This window comes from Schistocerca gregaria, chromosome 6 (assembly GCF_023897955.1).
Source record: "Schistocerca gregaria isolate iqSchGreg1 chromosome 6, iqSchGreg1.2, whole genome shotgun sequence".
NCBI lineage: Eukaryota > Metazoa > Arthropoda > Insecta > Orthoptera > Acrididae > Schistocerca > Schistocerca gregaria.
This window is the reverse complement of record NC_064925.1, coordinates 144,524,236-144,548,536: the sequence shown is the minus strand read 5'-3', so window position 1 is coordinate 144,548,536 and position 24,301 is coordinate 144,524,236. Positions and strand designations below refer to the sequence as shown.

General features: G+C 43.7%; 1 protein-coding gene across 1 annotated transcript in view; it reads left to right on the top strand.

Annotated features, from left to right (window-relative positions):
• Positions 1 to 24,301, top strand: part of LOC126278471 (G-protein coupled receptor 54-like) — a 1,326,787-nt gene that overhangs the window by 1,291,165 nt on the left and 11,321 nt on the right. Inside the window, exons 6-7 of the mRNA XM_049978614.1 lie at positions 9,578 to 9,738; positions 15,986 to 16,150. Of these exons, the coding sequence (XP_049834571.1) occupies positions 9,578 to 9,738; positions 15,986 to 16,150 (326 nt within the window). The remainder of the gene's footprint in view (positions 1 to 9,577; positions 9,739 to 15,985; positions 16,151 to 24,301) is intronic.

Genomic DNA, 24,301 nt, shown 5'->3' with positions numbered 1-24,301 from the left:
AATGTCACAATATCATTGGCAAATAAGAAACAGTACTGTATTGACATAGTAGTCCGTATCGATGCCATCTGTGCTGTTCCCTTTATCTGACACACCTGAATCTCAAGCGCGTCGATACTAGCCAGTCATTCTTATTTTTCTCCCTTCGTTCTCGTACATCTTGTTTATTGTAAATTACCCTACGTCTGATTTACTGAGAATTACGAACATCTTCCACCATTTACGACTGACACATCGTGTGAACCAATCTCAATTTTTCTGAAGACTTGCTCTCATTACCATGTGCAACGTCAGAGCTGCGTCTCTTGTGCCTTATCTTTCCTGAAGCCAAACCGATCTTCAAATTTTTCTCTCGCATTTCTGTATTTTATTATCATCCGAATGTTCGATTCATCTGCCGTTAAGCTGGTTGTGTGAAAATTCTCGCCCTTACTGGACTTGCCATCTTCGGGATTCTGTGGATAAAGGGGTTCTCTCCGGACACTTAGGCTCAACGAACCAACTTCAATACACATTTGACTATCAGTTCCGACAATGGCTTTTGAAGAACCAAAAGAATGTTATCGACTCATTCCATCTTATTTGATGGCAAGTTTTCCAAGGCCCCGTTAAACTCTGACTCTAATCCTGGTTGCGCTATGGCTTTCCTTATCGATTCACGATACTTCTACCACGTCATCACATCTCCTTTCCGTCATAGAGACTTTCAATGCTCTCTTTCTACCTATCCGCTCTCTCCCCTGCGTTTAATAATGGACTCTTACACTTTTGGTATATACGCTATTGCTTTTGATTTCTTAGTCTTTTCTGTTAACTAAATCAGGTTTCCTTTCCGATATGTTTCCTTATTTTCAGTAAAGATTTTTCCTTTTATTGCCTGAAGGTAATATTTATTTTATTCCTAAGTGACTTATAACACGGTATTAGATGAGTACCCCCTTTGTCCAGGTATGTATTTATGCCAATCCTCTATTAGTCCACCTCCTAATTCCCCTCTCTCTTTCAATCTCTACCTTCACTCCCTCTCTCTTAATATCCGCCAATCCCTCTATCTGTAGACCGCTTCCGCTGCACATCAATCTCGTTCTCCCCCATCTCTCTATTCATTTCGTCTCCCCCCCCCCCCCCCGCACTTCTCTCACCACGTTTTCACGCTCAACCATAAACCAGGCTAGTGATTCTTAACCCCACAGTATTTCTTTCCAAGTCTTTACTGTATATGTACCAAATCTCGTTGAAATTGTTCATTGGGTCTAAAATGAGCTTTCTACCCGTGGATTCATCCTTGTACACACATGTCACATATATTTTATGCATATAGCGTGCTTCAAACGTGCTGTACACATATTTCACCTGTATCTATAGCAAATTTCACCCTGCAGTTTCATGTTCAAGTAGCTTAGTGTTTAGGTCATCGTATCTCCTGAACTATGTTCCGTACAATGATAACTTTGCACACACATCCATTGCTTTACGTATCTAATGACTGCGAAACATATTTTGGACAGGGAGAGTACTAATGAAATAATAAATTAAAACGTCTTGTATGATACGGTAGTTTTTCACGCATCTCAGTATTTAACGTCGTATCTCCTGAAATGTTTGGCGTTCAGTGATAGATATTTGGAGGTATATTCAGTGACATTTGTGGATACTGTCTGCAAATTTGTTGCCGGTATAGTCACAATGAATTAATAAATAAAAACGTCTCGCATGATGCGGAAGTTTTTCAAGCATGGCAGCGTTTATGAAGTCGTAACACCTGGACTATGTGTTGTACAGTGTTATAACATAGCTGGAATGTTCACTGATGTATGTGAGTATTTGCTGCAAAATGCGTTTCCAATAGAGTTCGTAGTAAAGCAGTAATAAATTAGAAACTTGGGCTTCATGTGGAGGTTTAAGTAGCTCTAAGTTCTAGGTGACTGATGACCTCGGATGTTAAGTCCCACAGTGCTCAGAGCCATTTGAACCATTTGAGCTTTATGCGGCTGTTACACTGCATGAACAGTGAACATGTATCATTTTATCGGGGCTGTCAGCGAGAACAAAATTCGTAATGATTTGAAAATATCTGTAAAGTTTTTGCAAGTTGCTAAAATGCTTTCATTTTCAAATACTGGATAAATAAGTGATGTGTATTCCGGTGCCGCGTGATTTCACAGAGAGCTCTTCAATATGTAGGTGATCATTACCTTACCCCCTCCCCCTCAAAAACACCCCCCACCCCACCGACCGGAAATTCTTTCCAGACGGTAACTGATATGTGTGCAAAGTTTGGTTGAAATTGGCATAGTGGCTTACGAGGAGATGTGAAATAAAAATACGTACATCTACATCTACATGGATACTCTGCAAATCACATTTAAGTACCTGGCAGAGGGTTGATCGAACCACTTTCACAATTCTCTGTTTTTCCAATCTCGTATAGCGCGCGGAAAGAATGAACACCTATATCTTTTCGTACGAGCACTGATTTCCCTTATTTTATCGTGGTGATCGTTCCTCCCTATGTAGGTCAGTGTCAACAAAATATTTTCGCATTCAGATGAGAAAGTTGGTGATTGGAATTTCGTGAGAAGATTCCATCGCAACGAAATACGCCTTTCTTTTAATGATTTCCAACCTAAATCCTGTATCATTTCTGTGACACTCTCTCCCATATTTCGCGATAATGCAAAACGGGTAAACTGGGTAAAGAAAAAATGTCGCACTTGGAAGTCGCCATGCAATTCCTCATCTAGATTCAAGACAAAATTTTCCCAAGCAAAATCAGGTTGTGTGCAGTTTGAATACACATGTATGATAACGAGGAGCTGACAACACTGTCACGTGCATCAGAATGTACACAGAATCGCGTATCACCATGCGCTACTGTACCAATCGCCGTAATTCCCAGAGTAGACTGCTGGCATAACAAACCTACAGCCACCATGGAGCTGTGATTCCAATTCTCTTCAGATTACATTATTTTTTATTTTTCAGACGTTCGTTTCAGAGTTGTCGTCCTTTATAAGCAGGAATTCATTTTGTCACATGACAACTGTTTCTCACATGATCGTTGGTTCCATTAATCTGCATGAATGCCTCAACAAACACTGCAGTGCGCAAACATAACTGCTCTTTTCAAGATCATGTAGGACGGCTTCCCGATAAGCTTTAGATGCTGGGTGTATCCGATGAGCAAGCTGCTGCTGCTCGTGCGTGTGGCGTAAGAATATTTTTCGAAGCCTAGGGCAGCGCCTTCGGGAAGCAGCTGATCTTCGTCCACAAGTAGCGGACAAATGTCGTCCAAGACCCAGACGTACTACACAAACAAAAGATGGGACTCCTGAAACCGTTCAGTAGTCATCTCGGCGAAGCACCCGTGGTACTGAAAGGCAGTTCCAAATTGGTTGTTGAAGAGTTGCGCGATGAAGAACTGCATCCACATCATTACACGTTAACCCAACACCAACGGCCACAAGACTCCATTTTGTGACTATAGGTTTGTGATTTTCTTTCGCACCAAGTCGATGATAACGAAAATTTTATAAATAACGTAATATAACTTACGAAACTACACTCCTGGAAATGGAAAAAAGAACACATTGACACCGGTGTGTCAGACCCACCATACTTGCTCCGGACACTGCGAGAGGGCTGTACAAGCAATGTTCACACGCACGGCACTGCGGACACACCAGGAACCGCGGTGTTGGCCGTCGAATGGCGCTAGCTGCGCAGCATTTGTGCGCCGCCGCCGTCAGTGTCAGCCAGTTTTCCGTGGCATACGGAGCTACATCGCAGTCTTTAACACTGGTAGCATGCCGCGACAGCGTGGACGTGAACCGTATGTGCAGTTGACGGACTTTGAGCGAGGGCGTATAGTGGGCATGCGGGAGGCCGGGTGGATGTACCGCCGAATTGCTCAACACGTGGGGGGTGAGGTCTCCACAGTACATCGATGTTGTCGCCAGTGGTCAGCAGAAGGTGCACGTGCCCGTCGACCTGGGACCGGACCGCAGCGACGCACGGAAGCACGCCAAGACCGTAGGATCCTACGCAGTGCCGTACGGGACCGCACCGCCACTTCCCAGCAAATTAGGGACACTGTTGCTCCTGGGGTATCGGCGAGGACCATTCGCAACCGTCTCCATGAAGCAGGGCTACGGTCCCGCACACCGTTAGGCCGTCTTCCGCTCACGCCCCTACATCGTGCAGCCCGCCTCCAGTGGTGTCGCGACAGGCGTGAATGGAGGGACGAATGGAGACGTGTTGTCTTCAGCAATGAGAGTCGCTTCTGCCTTGGTGCCAATGATGGTCGTATGCGTGTTTGGCGCCGTGCAGGTGAGCGCCACAATCAGGACTGCATACGACCGAGCCACACAAGGCCAACACCCAGCATCATGGTGTGGGGAGCGATCTCCTACACTGGACGTACACCTCTGGTGATCGTCGAGGGGACACTGAATAGTGCACGGTACATCCAAACCGTCATCGAACCCATCGTTCTACCATTCCTAGACCGGCAAGGGAACTTGCTGTTCCAACAGGACAAGGCACGTCCGCATGTATCCCGTGCCACCCAACGTGCTCTAGAAGGTGTAAGTCAACTACCCTGGCCAGCAAGATCTCCGGATCTGTCCCCCATTGAGCATGTTTGGGACTGGATGAAGCGTCGTCTCACGCGGTCTGCACGTCCAGCACGAACGCTGGTCCAACTGAGGTGCCAGGTGGAAATGGCATGGCAAGCCGTTCCACAGGACTACATCCAGCATCTCTACGATCGTCTCCATGGGAGAACAGCAGCCTGCATTGCTGCGAAAGGTGGATACACACTGTACTAGTGGCGACATTGTGCATGCTCTGTTGCCTGTGTCTATGTGCCTGTGGTTCTGTCAGTGTGATCATGTGATGTATCTGACCCCAGGAATGTGTCAATAAAGTTTCCCCTTCCTGGGACAGTGAATTCACGGTGTTCTTATTTCAATTTACAGGAGTGTAGCTTCACTCGTGAGGGTATTTTCAGTCTCCACGACAACCATAAATGGCCGGAACGCAAGCCTCAGGTATCCCGTTAACGTGGCTGTCAGGCACAATTTGGTGTAAAGCTGTGGGTTCTAATCGCTGGAGAAATGGATTTGGGCCGTTTCCGATTGCCGGACAAGTTAAATGGCCCCTGTACCGTACGTTTCTTTACTGTAGTTTGGCCGACGCATTAGAAAAATTTCAACCTGGTGTTCAGCGACATATATGGTTTCGACATGATGGTACACCGCCACACTTTGGAATGGATGTACGTAACTATTTGAATAAAGCGTTTCCAGGGAAATGGATTGGTTGTAGAGGACCATCGTTCTAGCCTCCATGTTCACAGGACCGTAATTCACTAGAATTTTATTTGTGGGGATACTTCAAGTAACAACTGTGTAGTACTCTACATATGAACGTATACGATCTAATTGCTCGCAAGAATGCCGCTTCGGCAATAGCGAATGAATGTGTCTGGCGTATGGTCCAGCAAAGTGTGACCCACAAAGTTACGAATTGTTTGCAAATAGTGTGTGCTCGTTTTGAGCATCGTCTCTAAAGTGAACATTGCTCGTACGTGTACGTACCGGGTCTGTGACGATACGTATTGATATCAAATGTACAAAATGAAGTTATTATGTGTGCCATCTCTTTCAAATTCTGAAGTTTGCAGGGGTAAAATACAGGCAGCGGAAGGCTACTTACAATTTGTACAGAAACCAGATGGCAGTTATAAGAGTCGAGGGGCATGAAAGGGAAGCAGCGGTTGGGAAGGGAGTGAGACAGGGTTGTAGCCTCTCCCCGATGTTATTCAATCTGTATATTGAGCAAGCAGTAAAGGAAACAAAAGAAAAATTCGGAGTAGGTATTAAAATCCATTGAGAAATTTTGAGGTTCGCCGATGACATTGTAATTCTGTCAGAGACCGCAAACGACTTGGAAAGGCAGTTGAACGGAATGGACAGTATCTTGAAAAGAGGATATAAGATGAACATCAACAAAAGCAAAAAGAGGTTAATGGAATGTAGCCGAATTACGTCGGGTTATGCTGAGGGAATTAGATTACGAAATGAGACACTTAAAGTAGTAAAGGAGTTTTGCTATTTAGGGTGCAAACTAACTGATGATGATCGTAGTAGAGAGGATATAAAATGTAGACTGGCAATGACAAGGAAAGCGTTTCTGAAGAAGAGAAATTTGTTAACATCGAGTATAGATTTAAGAGTCAGGAAGGCGTTCCTAAAAGTATTTGTATGGAGTGTAGTCATGTATGGGAGTGAAACATGGACGATAAATATTTTGGACAAGAGGAGAATAAAAGCTTTGGAAATGTGATGCTACAGAAGAATGCTGAAGATTAGATGGGTAGATCATATAACTAATGAGGAGGTATTGAATAGAGTTCGGGAGACGAGGAGTTTGTGGCACAAGTTGACAAGAAGAAGGGACCTGTTGATAGGACATGTTCTGAAGCATCAATGGATCAAAAATTTAGCATTGGAGGGCAGCGGGGAAGGTAAAAATCGTAGAGGGAGACCGGGAGATGAATACTCTAAGCAGATTCAGAAGGATGTAGGTTGCAGTAAGTTCTGGGTGATGAAGAAGCTTGCACAGGACAGAGTAGAGTGGAGAGCTGCATCAAACCAGTGTCAGGACTGAAGACCACAACAACAACAATGTGCAATCTAGTGTATCCTACCTATTGTGTTTTTTGTACCTCACTGGGTACGGACGATCTAACTGTATCCACTTTTATTTTCTGTTGGATTGATTTGTGACAGGGGTGAACCAAAGTAGTCGGTTATGTCTGTAAGAAGTTCATGTTATGTTTTAATCTATAAATAAAGGAAATACAGCAGATGACGCATTGTGGAGGTGTATAATGGATACAGTTTTTTGCTGTAACATAAAAAATAATTTCAGTTTTTGAAGATCTGGTGCTCTGTTCCTATTTCTGCTAGGAAGACGGGCTAAAAGTTTGTTGTTTATCTCCAACCAGCAGCCATTGATATCACCATTGGCACATGTGCCTTATTGCAGCCATGTTACAGTATGTTAAGCAATGTTTGAATGAAGAACAGGAGCTGGTACACAGGCAAATAGTTCGTACAGATTAATTTATTTTGCAAAAGAAATTAACGCTCAGCTCATGGCATCACTTGTATGTGCACTATTCAGATTTTATGTGGAAATGCGTGCCAAAAACATATTTTCTGGGAGGTATTTGACGTGTACCACCTCTATACTTCAGACTTGAATTAATTAGTTTAAGGTTTGCACTACGATAGGTAAATGGATAAACCCAAACTATTTTTTCACATAATACTCATTCTTACGTGGATTGACCGGGCAGAAACGGTTTATTGTGATTAAAATACATTCTTACGATAAAGCTGAAAACTCCCTTTCAAAAATCTAGTTTCATTCAGACACTTTTTTGTGAGTTTTTTTTACGTGTGCCACTTCCACGTTTCAAATTACGTGCACAAAAACATGTTTTTTGATTAAAAAGAGCTGCGCGCTGTTCTCGCAGCTCTGACTACCGATATACTGTTACTTATTAGTTTCACGGATAGATGGCGTGAACGTGCGTCTTGTTTTCGCAGTATTTCATTCGTTGTAATTCACTGTATTCGTGTGCAGATGGCGCACTTACTGGTGTTCTGTGTCAGAGAAATGGCGCACCGTATTTTATCTGATGAAGAAATTCCCAATTTCCTGGATTTTGGAGACATTCTTGATGCTCTAGATAGAGAAGATGATTTGGATGACACAGGTGTCTTTGAAAGCGACTGCAGTGCAACATGTTCAGGCAAAAAACTGTGAAATACTGTCGGAATTTTTTCTTATTAGGAGTATCAAATTCATTTTGGTTGCAAAGTTCATTTCAAACCAACACAATGACAATAACTAATTTCATTACCAGTCCCTCCAACAGCTCTAAATAATCAAAACGCTCCTCTAGGCTGACTGACACAAAGACACTTCCTGTAACGTTTAAGACCCGCAAGCAAAAAATATGTCTCCCATGTATATTTGTTCCTCAAAATCAGGGAAAGAGACTAAGAAAGCATCTCCAAGGAGACTAGTTGTCAGTGCCAATAGTGCTGTGTGGCCTTGTGTATTCGACCGTGTTTTTAAATATGTATGCGAAAATACAGTATAAATCCACGTAGGAGATGCTATTGAATTTAAATATGATATTATGCACTGATCGTTATGTATTTATGAACCAATTTACTCTACCATTAAGACTGTATGTCTTTTTTTATTTTTCGAAAACTATATCATGTATAATAATACATGGTGTTTCAAAAATGAATTTACAACTTTAAAAATTAATGTAAATGTATTGAAAGAAGATACAGAGCTAGGTTTAGTGTTATTTTGTAGGGAAACACATCAAGTTTTTTTACCTTAAACTGAAGATGTAATATGTGTGTTCCGTTAGATATCTTTCACACATCCCAGCAGAAGTCAATTTCTTCCCAAACTCGCTGTATCGTTGTTCAGTAGCGGCGTAAATTTTCGTTCTAAGTTCAGGCAGAGGAGCCGGCACAGGAGGTACAAACACGATGTCCTTGATGAATCCCCATGAACAAAAATAGAGAGGTGTAGTATGCAATTGGCGCATCACGGCCGATCCAATGACAGGAAAGTGGTCATTGAGATAATCTCGGATGTCAGCCAGGTAGTGGGCTGGTGCGCCATAGTGCATCAAGTAAATATTTTCGCCTTGGTCACCCTCATACATCTGTGGTATCAAAAATTGTTGTAACATATCCAATTACACTATCCTGTTGATGGCTCTCACACAGATAGAAAAAGCCCCAACACTTTGTCGTTGCTCAATGCACAAAAAACCTTCAGTTTAGGCCCATCATGAACTTGTTGCAATGTTTTATTTGGATTTTCACTGCCCGCCCACTCTATTATTCAAACGAAAACACCCAGCTAGCACGCTCGGGTCCAGTGAAGGCAGCCATCTTTAACGCAACTGTCACTAGCGCTCCTTACGGTGCGATTTGTCACTAGCGAACTACGCGAGACAAAACGTGGTGTATTTCTGTACAAAGTGAGGCTACAATCACCTCTGTAGGTACTATGAATTGATTTATATGATTTTTCAAAGCTGTACGTTTTTGAAATACTCTGCTATAATTTGTCCACGTTTTACCAGACAGAACTTTGTTAATAACTGACTATTAAAGAAGACAAAATGTGCTTAAATAAGTGTTAATTTTTGTGTATATGTTCGATATTCTCCAAGACGTAAATTTCGTAACCCAGCTAAAAGTGTCAGGATTCTGCGAACATGGAGAAGCAAGTGTTGGACTGGTTCTGAGAGTGTTATAGGTGTTCGTAATCTTTATGCTAAATTCATTTTGTGTATTCTTGCTCCTATTGCTTCCTTTTCCTTCAGTCCAGTACTATCCATTCTTTCAGTTATTTAAATCTCGTCACCTTCTACATATACCCTCCCCTGACTGTCAGCCGCATAGGAGCTGTTTAATAATGTTGGGTTCCAAACTGGAAATGGCCTCTGACCCATTGTGTTTGGCAGGTGATCAAGATGCTGGTGGCGGTGGTGGTGCTGTTCGTGCTGTGCTGGGGCCCGCTGCTGGTGGACAATGTGCTGACCGCCTTCCGCCAGCTGCCGTCCTACCGCACCGACAGCCTCAAGCACATGGCCACCGCCTTCCACCTAATGGCCTACTTTAACAGGTCTGCACTGCTTTTATATCAGTATCTTAAGCCCACAACATACGAATTGGTACACTCTCAGCAGCTCAAATGGATAGCTCTCAACCATGAACGACAATGTTCAGGCATGGTGCACTGAAACATTGTGGGATACATTACTGATGACTAGTAGAACCTGCTTCAACTGATCTTGCAAGTGACCATGTTCAAATGCATGCAGGGTAAGGGATATATATAATTCCGTCGGGGAAGAAACCACGTAGGGGGTTCCTCAAGGTTCAATCATGGGTCCACTACTGCTCCTCATCTATGTACACGACCTTCCGTCTAGTATACAACAAGCAGAATTATTTTTTTTTGAAGATGACACTAGTATTGTAATCAGTCCTAGCATATGTACAGAAACAGAAGAAATAGTAAACAATATTTTTAAAAAAATGTTCAAATGGCTCTGAGCACTATGGGACTCAACTTCTGAGTTCATTAGTCCCCTAGAACTTAGAACTATTTAAACCTAATCTAAGGACATCACACACATCCATGCCCGATGCAGGATTCGGACCTGCGACCGTAGCGATCTCGCGGTTCCAGACTGCAGCGCCTAGAACCGCACGACCACTTCGGCCGACTCTATTTTTAAAAGTATCATTGACTGGTTTCCTGCGAATGGTCTAATCCTCAAGTTTAAAAAGAAACAACATATTCAGTTCCGCACATCTAGAGTTGCAACACGAATGATAAGTGTAACACATGGTGAGAAAATAGCAAATAGTGTGAAAACTTCAAAATACTTAGGGATTCATTATGATGAGAATTTAATTGGAAGAAGCACAATTTGGAGCTCCTAAAACAATTCATTTCATCTACATTTGCGCTTAGAAGAGACCCATTGCAAATCTTGGGGAGGCACAAATCGGTACGTTGGAATATTTTGCGTATTTTCGTTCAGTAATTTCATATGGAATGATGTTGAAAGGTTATTAATCTTTCAGTGTGGCCAAGCGGTTCTAGGTGCTTCAGTCTGGAACCGCGCGACCGCTACGGTCGCAGGTTCGAATCCTACCTCAGGCATGGATTTTTGTAATGTTATGAGGTTAGTTAGGTTTAAGTAGTTCTAACTTCGAGAGGACTGATGACCACAGATGTTAAGTCCCATAGCGCTCAGAGTCATTTGAACCATTTTTAAATGATCTATAAGACAGAGAGTCTTCATCGCACAAAAACACGCTATAAGAATAACATGTGGTGCTTAACAGCGAGCATCTTGTAGACATCTGTTTTAAGAAGTTGTGCATTCTGACTATTGCTCCACAGTATATTTATTCTTTCATGAAGTTTTTTCTAAATATTTCACTACAGATCAAAAGTAAGGCAACAGCCTTGCCGCACTGGTTGCACCGGTTCCCATGAGATCACCGAAGTTAAGCGCTGACGGGTGTGGACGGCACTTGCATGGGTGACCATCCAGGCCGCTATGCGCTGTTGCCATTTTTCGGAGTACACTCAGCCTCGTGATGCCTATTGAGCAGCTAATCGACCGAATAGTAGAGGCTTCGGTCGAGAATACCATTATAACGACCGGGAGAGCGGTGTTATGACCCCACGCACCTCCTAACCGCAACCATTACTCCACATTACCATTGTCTTCAGTTCAAAATGGTGTGGACAATGCTGCAATTTCGATTCCTGTAATGTGTAAAAGGTAGTGTGTATTTTTTTACGAGCAAAATTAATTTCAGGTGTGCATGTAAAATGACTCGTTCCACACCAGTGCGATATATCTTGCAATATGATCTCTGAAACATGTTACTACCATTTATGCAGATTTGCAAATACGTGTATAAGGTAGACTGGTGTAGGAGCTGCAACAAAGCTATCCTGATATCGATGACACCAAAAGCAACAGCAAACAGTTTAAACACGATGACGGACAAGACCACAGACAACTTTACTATTTTTAGTTTACACATCAGTTGAGAATCAATGTGAATGCGTGTGTACACGTTTGCAGAACATGAAACAAATTGATAAACCATAATACATGGCCTCGTTGTTTGCAGCCTGAATACTGTGCCTGTCGAATTTGTATTCCTCTCTTAAACTTCATCAGGGTACCTGACTTTTCTGTTGAGGTACAATTTACATAATACACTCCAGGAAATTGAAATAAGAACACCGTGAATTCATTGTCCCAGGAAGGGGAAACTTTATTGACACATTCCTGGGGTCAGATACATCACATGATCACACTGACAGAACCACAGGTACATAGACACAGGCAACAGAGCATGCACAATGTCGGCACTAGTACAGTGTATATCCACCTTTCGCAGCAATGCAAGCTGCTATTCTCCCATGGAGACAATCGTAGAGATGCTGGATGTAGTCCTGTGGAACGGCTTGCCATGCCATTTCCACCTGGCGCCTCAGTTGGACCAGCGTTCGTGCTGGACGTGCAGACCGCGTGAGACGACGCTTCATCCAGTCCCAAACATGCTCAATGGGGGACAGATCCGGAGATCTTGCTGGCCAGGATAGTTGACTTACACCTTCTAGAGCACGTTGGGTGGCACGGGATACATGCGGACGTGCATTGTCCTGTTGGAACAGCAAGTTCCCTTGCCGGTCTAGGAATGGTAGAACGATGGGTTCGATGACGGTTTGGATGTACCGTGCACTATTCAGTGTCACTTCGACGATCACCAGAGGTGTACGGCCAATGTAGGAGATCGCTCCCCTCACCATGATGCCGGGTGTTGGCCCTGTGTGCCTCAGTCGTATGCAGTCCTGATTGTGGCGCTCACCTGCACGGCGCCAAACACGCATACGACCATCATTGGCACCAAGGCAGAAGCGACTCTCATCGCTGAAGACGACACGTCTCCATTCGTCCCTCCATTCACGCCTGTCGCGACACCACTGGAGGCAGGCTGCACGATGTTGGGGCGTGAGCGGAAGACGGCCTAACGGTGTGCGGGGCCGTAGCCCAGCTTCATGGAGACGGTTGCGAATGGTCCTCGCCGATACCCCAGGAGCAACAGTGTCCCTAATTTGCTGGGAAGTGGCGGTGCGGTCCCCTACGGCACTGCGTAGGATCCTACGGTGTTGGCGTGCATCCCTGCGTCGCTGCGGTCCGGTCCCAGGTCGACGGGCACGTGCACCTTCCGCCGACCACTGGCGGCAACATCGATGTACTGTGGAGACCTCACGCCCCACGTGTTGAGCAATTCGGCGGTACGTCCACCCGGCCTCCCGCATGCCCCCTATACGCCCTCGCTCAAAGTCCGTCAACTGCACATACGGCTCACGTCCACGCTGTCGCGGCATGCTACCAGTGTTAAAGACTGCGATGGAGCTCCGTATGCCACGGCAAACTGGCTGACACTGACGGCGGCGGCGCACAAATGCTGCGCAGCTAGCGCCATTCGACGGCCAACACCGCGGTTCCTGGTGTGTCCGCTGTGCCGTGCGTGCGATCATTGCTTGTACAGCCCTCTCGCAGTGTCCGGAGCAAGTATGGTGAATCTGACACACCGGTGTCAATGTGTTCTTTTTTCCATTTCCAGGAGTGTATTTCTTCTGTGTGGTATTCCTTTAGGTATTGCGTGGTAGTCTGGCAGGCACCGAAAGACTTCCCGAGGGGCCTATCGTTGAGCCTCCCCTGTCGTTTGACGAACAGGTTTCGGGAGTTATTTGTGGCTGACGAAGTCCCTAAGCCACATGCAGTCGCCCACACCGTTCCAGAGGAGGCATCTCGGTCCGCAAGATCTGGTCACTCACAGAGGGAGGATTTGCTGGTAGTTGGGAGCTCCAACGTTAGGCGCGTAATGGGGCTCCTCACTTATATGTCTACCAAGGATGGGAAGGAAACCATCGTGCACTCCGTGTGCATACCTGGATGAGTCATTCCGGATGTGTAAAGGGTGCTTCTGGATGTCATGAACAGTACCGCTGTGGCTCATGTTGGTACCGATGACGTGTGTCGCTTTGGATCGGAGGAGATTCTCTCTGGTTTCTGGCGGCTAGCGGAAATTGTAAGGACTGCCAGTCTTGGGCTATTAAGGCGGAGCTCATCATCTGCAGCATCTGCAGTGCCGACTGTGGTCCTTTGGTGGAGAGCCAAGTGGAGAGTGTGAATCAGAGGCTCAGGCGGTTCTGTGACCGTGTAGGCTGCAGATTCCATGACTTGTGTAATCGGGTGGTAAGTTTACGGGTTCCGCTTAATACGTCCGAAGTCGACCACACACAGGAAGCAGGTACACGGTTAGCGGGGGCCGTGTGGAAGGGACTGGGCAGATTTTTAGGTTAGAGGGTCTCAGGAAAACACAAAAAGAACATCCGTCAAAGAGCGGGCAGGTAAAACATAGTAAGGTAGTTGTAGCGACAATCGGTATTGTAGTTGTAAATTGTCGTAGTTGCATCGACAAAGAACCAGAGCTCCAAGACCTAGAAAGCGCTAAGGGTCAAATAGTTATAGGTATGGAAAGATGGCTAAAGCCGAAAACAAGTTAATCCGAAATTTGTTTCAAACGACCTAACAGTGTTCAGAAAGGACATACTAAATGCAATTGGTGGTGAAGTATTTATTGCTGTCAGAAGCAGTTTCCCTTGTAGTGAAATTGAAGTTGATAGTTCCTGCAAAATATTTGGATAGAGGTTATACTTGACAATCGGACTAAACTATTAACTGGATCGTTTTACCAATCTTTCGACTCAGAAGATATAGTTGCTGAACAGGTCAAAGAAAAGTTGAGTCTCATTTCAAATAGGCACCCCACTCATACAATTAGAATCGGTGGTGACTTCAATGTACCCTCGATATGTTGAAAAATTATACGTTTAAAGCCGGAGGCAGGCATAAAACGACATCCGAAATTGCAGTGAATACCGTCTCAAAAATTATTTTGAGCAATTAGTTCAAGAGGCCACTCGAAGTAACAAATAATCCTGGATAAATAGGAAGTATCATGACGGATACAGCCATAAGAGGTGACAAGGCAGTTGCTGCTGCGGTGAGCACCGTAACACCCACAACCATAAAAGAGAAACGCAAAATACATCTATTTAGAAAGCTGTTAAAAATGCTCTTAACGCCTTTGTAAGAAAAAGTCTCCACTCTTTCCGATCTGATCATGTAAGCGTAGAAAAGATATGGAATGATTTCAAAGAGATAGTATCGACGGAAATTGAGAGATATTTACCACATAAATTATTAAGTGATGGTACGTATCCCCCATGGTACACAAAACGTGTGAGATTGCTGGTGCAGAAGCAACGAAGAAACATGCCAAATTTAAAAGAACACAAAAACCCCAAGACAAGCAAAGTTTTGCACAAGTTCGAAATTACCTTGTGCTTCATGCAAGATGCTTTTAGTAATTTGCACAACGAAACTCTGTCTCGGAATCTGGCAGAAAACCCAAAGAAATCCTGGCCATACATAAAGCACACCAGTTGCAAGACGCAAACAATACCTTCACTGTTCGATAACAACTGTGAAGTCACAGATGACAGTGCCACTAAAGCAGAGTTATTAAACACGGTTTTCCGAAACTCCTTCACCAAAGAAGACGAAGTATATGTTCCTGACTTCCAATCCAGAATAACTGCCAAGATGAGAAACATAGAAGTAGATATCCTCATACTAGCAAAGCAGCTTAAATCACTTAAAAGAGGCAAGGCCTCCGGTCCAGATTGTATACAAGTCAGGTTCCTTTCAGAGTATACCGATACAATAGTTCCATGTTTAGCAATTATAGACAACCGCTGAAAACAATATAATTCTACACTATATTAGATATGTTTCTGAGCCACTCTATGGCTGAGTCACTGACTATGTATGTCCATGAGTTCACCACCATAGCCATACACTTTGCACACGAGTAGAAGGTCCATTGTCTGTATTTCACCGCACTCACATACAGCGCTGTCTTCCAGGCCCCACTTGTTCATCAGGTGTTTACATCTCCCAACACTCGTTCTGACCCGGTTTAGAGCTGTCCACACTCTTCTTGGTAGGTTGACGCCATCAATATTCTTGTTGAGATCGTGTACTAAATTTTTGTCCTTAAATTCACTTGCCGACCATACTTCGTTCCAGGCCGTTCTCGGCCCAAAGGCTTGTAGTTCTTCACCGATTTTCCAAAAAGGTGATCTGGATTTAAGCCTTCGTACCCCATTTGGCTCGGTGATCTTGTTTAAAGTACTCTGACGCTGGCTGCAGTGGGTGCCGCACGGGATGAGTGACTGGCGTGTTCGCGTGTTGCAGCTGCATCAACCCGATCGTGTACGGCTTCATGTCGAAGAACTTCCGAGAGAGCTTCTACAAGGCGCTGTGCCGCTGCTGCTACCGCGGCAGCGCCGGCCTACGGCTGCGGCCATCCTCGCTGTCCCACACTCGCAGCACCTCAGTCCGCTACACCACGGACCCCAGGTACGTGCTCATACACAGTATCTCCACTCTAGAGGCCCTCAAGGCACTTCTGACGGCGCAATACACTACACACTAAACGAAGTCAGTGATAAGTTTGACTGATGACATTGCTCCCATAGGTATCTACTTTTTTTTAACTATTAAGAGTTGAGTTCCAAAGAAAGTAGTTGCTGACAGGTGTGAAAATTACTGTCATCTGAATAAGTCATGGCTGCAAAAGACTGGGAAAACTAGTAGAAGCAGACACTTTCTGACAGATTAAAACTGTGTGCCGGATCGAGACTCGAACTCGGGACCTTTACCTTTCGCTGGCCAGGGCTCTACCAACTGAGTTACCCAAGCACGACTCATGCCCCGTCCTCACAGCTTTGCTTCTGTCAGAAGTTTAATATCAGCGCACACTGCGCTGCATTGTGAAAATCTCATTCTGGGAACATCCCCCAGGCTATGGCTAAGCCACATATCATCCATATCCTTTCTTTCAGGAGTGCTAGTTCTGCAAGGTTCGCAGGAGAGGTAGGAGACGAGATACTGGCAGAAGTAAAGCTGTGGCGACGGGGCGTCAGTCGTGCTTGGGTATCTCAGTTGGTGGAGCACTTGCTCGCGAAAGGCAAAGGCCCAGAGTTCGAGTCTCGGTCCGGCACACAGTTTAATCTTCCAGTATGTTTCATATCAGTGCACACTCCGCTGCAGAGTGAAAATCTCATTCTAGTAGAAGCAGACCTCAAGGAAGATTAGTTTGGATTCTTAGGAAATATACGACCATACGTACAATACTCACCCTATGACTTGGCTTACACGAAAAATTAAGGAAAGGCAAGTCGGAATTTATAGGATTTGTAGACTTAGAGAAAGCTTTTGACTGTGTTGGCTGGAATAGTATCTTTGAAATTCTGAAGGTAGTGGGGGTAAAACACAGGGAGCGAAACACTACAAGAACTTACAACTTCTACAGAAACAAGAGGGCACTTGTAAGTGTCAATGGGCATGAAAGGGAAGCAGTGGTTGGGAAGGAAAGGAGATAGAGTTGTAGCCAATCCATAATGGCATTAAATCTGTGCACTGAACAAGCAATGAAAGAAGTCCAAGAAAAATGAGAAGTAGGAATTAAAGTTGAGTGAAAAGAAATAAGAACTTTGAGGTTTTATGATGACAATATGTTTGTGTCAGAGATCGCAAAGGACTTGGAAGAGTAGTTTACCAGAATGGACAGTGTGTTTAAAGGAGGATTTAAGATGAAATCAACGAAAACAAAACACGGATAATGGAATGTAGTGGAACTAAATCAGGTATTAATGAGGAAATTAGATTACGAAAAGAGACACCTGAAATAGTAGATGACATTTACCATATGGGCAGCAAAATAAATGATAACGATCCAAGTACGGAGAACATAAAATGTAGATTGGGAATCACAAGAAAAACATTTCTGAAGGAAGATAAAAAAAAGTAGACGCTTTCGAAATGTGGTTTTACAGACGAATTTTGGAGATTAGATGGGTAGAGCATGTAACTAAGGACGAGGTACTCAATAGAATTGGCGAGACAAGAAATTTGTGGCACAACTTCGGCAAAAGAAGGAATCGGTTCATGTGACACATTCTAAGACATCAAAGCATCACCAATTTAATACTGTAGGGAAACGTGGAGGGAGGGAGGTAAAATTCGTAGAGGGAGACTAAGAAATGAATACAGTAAGCTTATTCAGAAGGACGTGATTGCAGCAGTTATTCGGAGCTATTCGAAAATGATGAGGCTCGCATAGGTAAGAGTAGCATAGAGAGATGCATCAAACTAGTCTTCGGATTGAAAACTACAACAACAACAAAGTGACGAAAAGCCTCGTTATATACTGATTCTACACATGTAAATGCCACGTGAAATCATTAACAGAAGAAGACACATTACATTATTTCAATTTTTCGACGGAAATTACTACCCCGATTTCGGTACAACGGTCCACGGAATGTGCAAAGTCCCCCTTTTGTGATCTGAACTCCCCAACTAATTGCGGAACGACCACTTGTGAAAGATCTACCTTATGAATTTACAGGTTCACAAATTTAGAGGGGTAGCAAGACATTAGATCCTAGGAACAGATCTTAAGTGGGAGGTGTGCATAGTAATTAATGTTACAGAAGGGTATGTGACAAACGCAATCTCTCATTTACGCTTCCTAATTTATATCTACACAAATGACCAGCCAATTAACTCTTCAACTAAGGCATTCATATACGCTGATGATACAGCATTCGCCGCCCAAGGTGAGACCTTTGAGGAAGTAGAGGTGAAACTGACAACCGCTGTTGAAAATTTGGCCAAGTATTACGATGAAAACCAACCGAACCCTGGAAAGACCCAAGTTTGTGCATTCCATCTTAGAAATAGGGAAGCCAAAAGGAAACTGAACATGACTTGGAGAGCAGAACAATTACTTCACTACGAAACTCCTAAATACCTTGGGGTGAAGTTGGACCGTTCCCTCACATTCAAAGCCCACTGTGAAGAAACGAGCCTCAAAGTTTAAGCCCGGAACAACATCATCCGCTAACTAACAAGAACAACCTAAGGTGCCCAGCCAAAAGTGCTTAGAACATGTGCCTTGGCACTATGTTTTTCTGCCGCACAATACGCAGCACCCGTCTGGCAAAACTCTGCACATGCTAAACATGTAGATTCAGCAATGAACGAGACAGGACGCTTTTTTTTCCGTCAGTCTACTGACTCTGACTGGTTTGATGCGGCCCGCCACGAATTCCTTTCCTGTGCTAACCTCCTCATCTCAGAGTAGCACTTGCAAGCTACGTCCTCAATTATTTGCTTGACGTATTGCAATCTCTGTCTTCCTCTACAGTTTTTGCCCTCTACAGCTCCCTCTAGTACCATAGACGTCATTCCCTCATGTCTTGGCAGATGTCCTATCATCCTGCCCCTTCTCCTTATCAGTGTTTTCCGCATATTTCTTTCCTCTCCGATTCTGCGTAGACGCATTGCTACAGGCTGCTTAGGACCTACTCCTGTCAATAAGATGTACTCGATTATGAGTATAGCACCGCCACGCATTCGAAGGCAAGCTGCAATAGAAGTGGAGGAGAAAAAAAATCGACCCTAGAAATCCTTTGTTCGGACGTGACCCTCAACAGCCAAGACTGAGGTCAAGAAAAAGCTTCCTACAGAAAACTATGACAATTCGTACATCTCCCAGAACTCGCAGAGAGAAGCTTTGGCGAGACGCCCTAGCTGAAGACAATCACATAACGGTCAAGGAGGAAATAGCCGAAGGTTCACACCTGTCATACACTTTGAACAGACTGTGAATTGGGATGTAAAGGTGCAAAGCCAACCTCAGGAAGTGGGGCTTCAGTAATGAGGAGGAAACTTGTCAGTGTGGTGACGTACAGGACGAACAACATCTGCTAGTCTGCAGGAACCTACCGGCTGCATGCGCTATCTGTGATCTTGCTGCAGCCAACGAAACTGCTGTGATAACCGCTGAATACTGGGCCCGTCAAAAAATATAGTCATTTTGCTGCTTGTTTATCTGCCGGTTGTTTGTATATATTATTGTCATAAATACTACTGTACATAACTAATTTTGCAAATTTGTTATGTGAATCAATACTTCTTAGGTTCTGTAATTATTTTATGTCCTGGACTCGAAAAATAAATGAAATAAATAAACAATGATTACCATATTCATGTGGAAGAGGAAGTGAAACAGTTGATAAATTCTATATGCATGAACTTTCTGACTACAGATGACTATGGGTAGCAGTGTTACTCCCTACGCACAAAATTTCACACTCATAACTCAAATCCCGATGTGAGACTCAAATCTGACCTCACAAATTCCAGTCTAAAACACAGTAAATCGAAGCTTGTTGAGTGATTGAATATATCATACATCAGATACATGAACGTTGAACCTGAGACTGGCGATCATATGAGATTTCATGTCTGCGGAATACAAGGAACCAGCTCGCCTTTGCCGCTTTCTGTGATCACCTTGAATTTCTCGTGTGCCAAGATGAACGCCGTTGACGTGGAGGTGGCTCTCTGGAGAACACGATGGCGCGTTGCAATATCTGCAGCACCATCCCATGGTCATCAGCTAAGATGTGTTCCTCCCCAATTCGTCCACCGCCCGCCAACGTTCCCTGAAAATGATCTGTCGTCGACCGGAGTGAGCCAGCTAATCTTCAGGGGCTCCCTTCGACGAAAGTCCACCCACGAAATCTCCATTGGCCACCATCGACTAAAATCCGCCCGAGAGTGATAAAATTTGGCTTTCCTCTACGCTATCCATTCTTTTCTACCGATGAACAGTCTGTTGCAAATAGCAAAATGAAGAAGCACTGTGGCCCAATAACGATGTTTCCCTCCAACGTATAAAGTCCCGTCAAAATTGCGCGTCACCTTCAGACGCCAATCAACTCCCTCCAACTGCTGAAAAACGTCCGTGCCAGCTCTGCGCCCGTGACGTCACACTGTAATAAACCCATCGAGAATCTTTGCTCCCACAGAGTAGGCCTCACCTCAGAGCGCCTCTGGAGCTGGGAAATACCGCTCGTGAGACTAGCCCTAACTATTTTGTACACCTCGTGTTTTAGGAAGTGGCCAATGACTATCTACAAGGCCTGTCTGAAAAATATGACAAAACAGCCTTCACCTGCAGCCCATGACGCTTCTCCATACTCTGGCGACCCAATCAGCTGCACGACGTTTTAACCAAACAATGATTAATGGGCTCCTGGGCTGCCGTGGCAGTCCCTGTTCCACGAAGTTAAGGCGTGTCCCTCCGATCACCACACAAGGTTCCGTTCTCCGTAACATTTTCGGTTTGCCCTTCTCGGCTCCAAAACGTTAGGTCTTCCTCATATGCAAAAGCACTCAAAAATAAGTGATTCCTTCCGTATAATAAAGAAATTACATAGGGAACTACACTACCAATCATTATGGTACAAAATTTTTATTAAAAGCTTTTCTATTGCAGCCCCAAACGTTCTCATTCTCTGAATTACTAAATCGAAACCAAAATTAATAAGAGAGGCATGCAAATTGGCCTTCTACATTTCAAATGTATGATTTAAAACCTTCAGTAATTATTTCTCCTGGAGAGAATGCCTTTGACAGTGGTCTCACATGGCATGTATTAGTTTGTTTGAGCACTTCTTACTCAATATACTGACGCTACATGAGAGCTAATATCCAGCTTTTTTACAAATTTGCTTTAGCTCCTGTGAGATTGGCGCATCCTGACAGAGTGAGGATGTAAGCTGGCCCATCTGCAAAATGCTCAGGAGGCAGCTGCAGCTTACGCAGTCGAATGAGGGATAAAGAAGCCTCCAAGAAGGTTGTTCACCTCTTTCGCTGACGTTTACCGAACAGATTTTGAACAGAGAAATCAGTGGAAATTTCCACGGACTGTTGGATTGGTTTTTATTTGGCCAGTCGCATTCTCCAGTGGAAAATTATTCAGCCTGAACAAAATAAAAGGAGAAGACTACCCTGATTTCCAATTACAAACGAAAATTTCACATCAGCAACCTGTTTTATCTGTTGTCCTTATTCCTCACCATTCCTCACCTTATTCCTCTCACTCGTTCACACATTGCAGCAGGTACCCATGGTGAGGAATACGGACAAGAGATAAAACAGGTTGCTGATGTGAAACACAGGAAAAATAAAATCAACAAACGATGGTTCCCTACTGGATGATTAACCGTCCCCCAGCTATGATTTACATAAAACAGACAGCAGAAGAGAAATCTATTTGACTGCATGTAAATAAAGTATTCCAGATAAAAATTACATGAAAGGTGTTGAGACACGACCGTTTCAGCTTTCCTGTGTGAAAGCTAGGAAAATTTGCAGGACCTGTTAAACGTCATTAGCGTTCGGCTGAGAAGAGAACATTTATTGACATTAAACCTGAGAAAGATTAAACAATCAAAAAGGAGCAGAAATGAAATTGATGGTGAACTCAGATTCAAAATTGTGGACTAAGTTGTAGATGAAGTAAAATAATGCGTGACGGACGGGACAAGGGGATATTACAACTAATAAGGTCACGCGGTGCGACAAGCCAGTTGTTCACAGCTTTCTTTACCATGGTGTCACATCCGAGAAAGACGTAACCAGCCTCGAAACCCTTGAACTTTGTGAAAAGGTGCCTTGGGCACTTACTTCCTCTAAGTGATTTTTCAAATTATCTGTTTGAACAATATTTATATCACATTTCCACATTTATTTCATTCATTGTTGTATTAACCCTTTTATTTGATAGTAAAATTGTAGAGGTTTTAACTTCTGAGCATTTATGAATCGAATAACGCTTCTGAGCTCACAGTTACTTGCATTACGTTGTTTATTTTAAGGAGTCACAACTCATCATCATCACTTACAGCGATTAGCTTGCCCGCATCTCGTGGTCGTGCGGTAGCGTTCTCGCTTCCCACGCCCGGGTTCCCGGTTTCGATTCCCGGCGGGGTCAGGGATTTTCTCTGCCTCATGATGGCTGGGTGTTGTGTGCTGTCCTTAGGTTAGTTAGGTTTAAGTAGTTCTAAGTTCTAGGGGACTGATGACCACAGATGTTAAGTCCCATAGTACTCAGAGCCATTTGAACCATTTTTTGATTAGCTTAAATTCCTGTTCCGTCTTTAAAGGTTATTGTTGATCCTTGATCTCACCTTGGGCCTGACAGAGCAGCTTCTTCATCTCGGACTGTGTCTCAGCAGTTGTTTCGCCAGACTTTCTTCTGACATTCTGCTCAAATTCTCTTTCCATTTGTTTATCTTTTTTAGTCACCAGTCTTATTCTGACAGGTCTGCCCGTCACGAATTCCTCTCTGGTGCCAATCTCTTCCTCACAGACTATCTCTAGCACCCAACGTCCTCAGTTACTTGTTGAATTTGTTCCTATCTCTGTTTTCGTCCACAGTTTTCCGCTCTACAGTTCCTTCTAGTACCATGAGAGTTACTCCCTGATGTCTCAAAATATGTGTGTGCATTCAAGCTGCTCCTTCTCCTTCTCAGTTAAATTCCATATGTTCCTTTCTTCGTCAATTTTGCAGAGAACTTTCTCGTTCCATACCATATCAGCCTACCTGAATTTCAATATTCATCTGTACCACGACACCTCAAAATGTTCGATTCTCTTCTGTTCCGCTTTTTCCGCCATCCATGCGGCTGTGCTGCAGATGTACAATCTATAAGGCCTACGTTTTAATACCAGCAGACTTATCTTGAGCAAGAATGCCCTCTTAGCCTGTACTAGTCTGCTTTTTGTGTCCTCTTTGCTTCGTCCATCATACACAGTTTGCTTCCAAGGTAGCAGAATTCCTTATCTTTTGTTGGTTTACTCTCTATCAAAATGCTGTACTCATTAATCTGTTCATTCCATTAAACAGGTCCTGTTATTATTCTTCACTTTCGCTGAGGACAGCGTTATCGTCAGAAAATCTTATCAAGAATGTCCTTTCTCTCTGAATCTTAATCGTAGTCTCGAATCTTTCTTTCATATCTATCTTAGTTTCTTCGATGTACAGATTAAACGGTTGCAGCAAAAGACTACATCCCTATCTTACACCCTTCCCAACGCGATTTCATAGTTCTGGGTCTTCCAGTCTCATTATTCCCTCGTGTTTATTATAGATGTAGTAAAGTACCCGATTTTCCATATTGTTTGTACCTATTTTTCCCAGTATTTCGAACATCTCCTATTATGTTACATTTTCCAATGCTTATCCCAACTTCAAAGCCTATAAACGTGTCTTAAATTTTTTTCAGTCCTGCTTCCATTATGAAGCGCAAGTCAGGACTGCCTCTCCAGAGACTTAACGTTTCCTAACGCAAACCAATCGTCATCTAATAGATAAACATATTTTACTTTCCCAGCCTTCTGTATATTATGCTTGTCAGCGACTTGGATGCGTGAGCTGTTAAGATGATAGTGTTATAACTCTCATGCGTAATATATCCTGTTATCTTCTGAACAGTGTGGATGATATTTTTATGGATGTTTGATGGTAGGTGCCAGTCTCATACGTACTACACACCAATGTGAATAATCGTTTAATTGCTACGTCTCCAAATGACTTCAGAAATTCCGAGGACTTTTTATCTATTCCTTCTGTCTTATCTGATCTCAAAT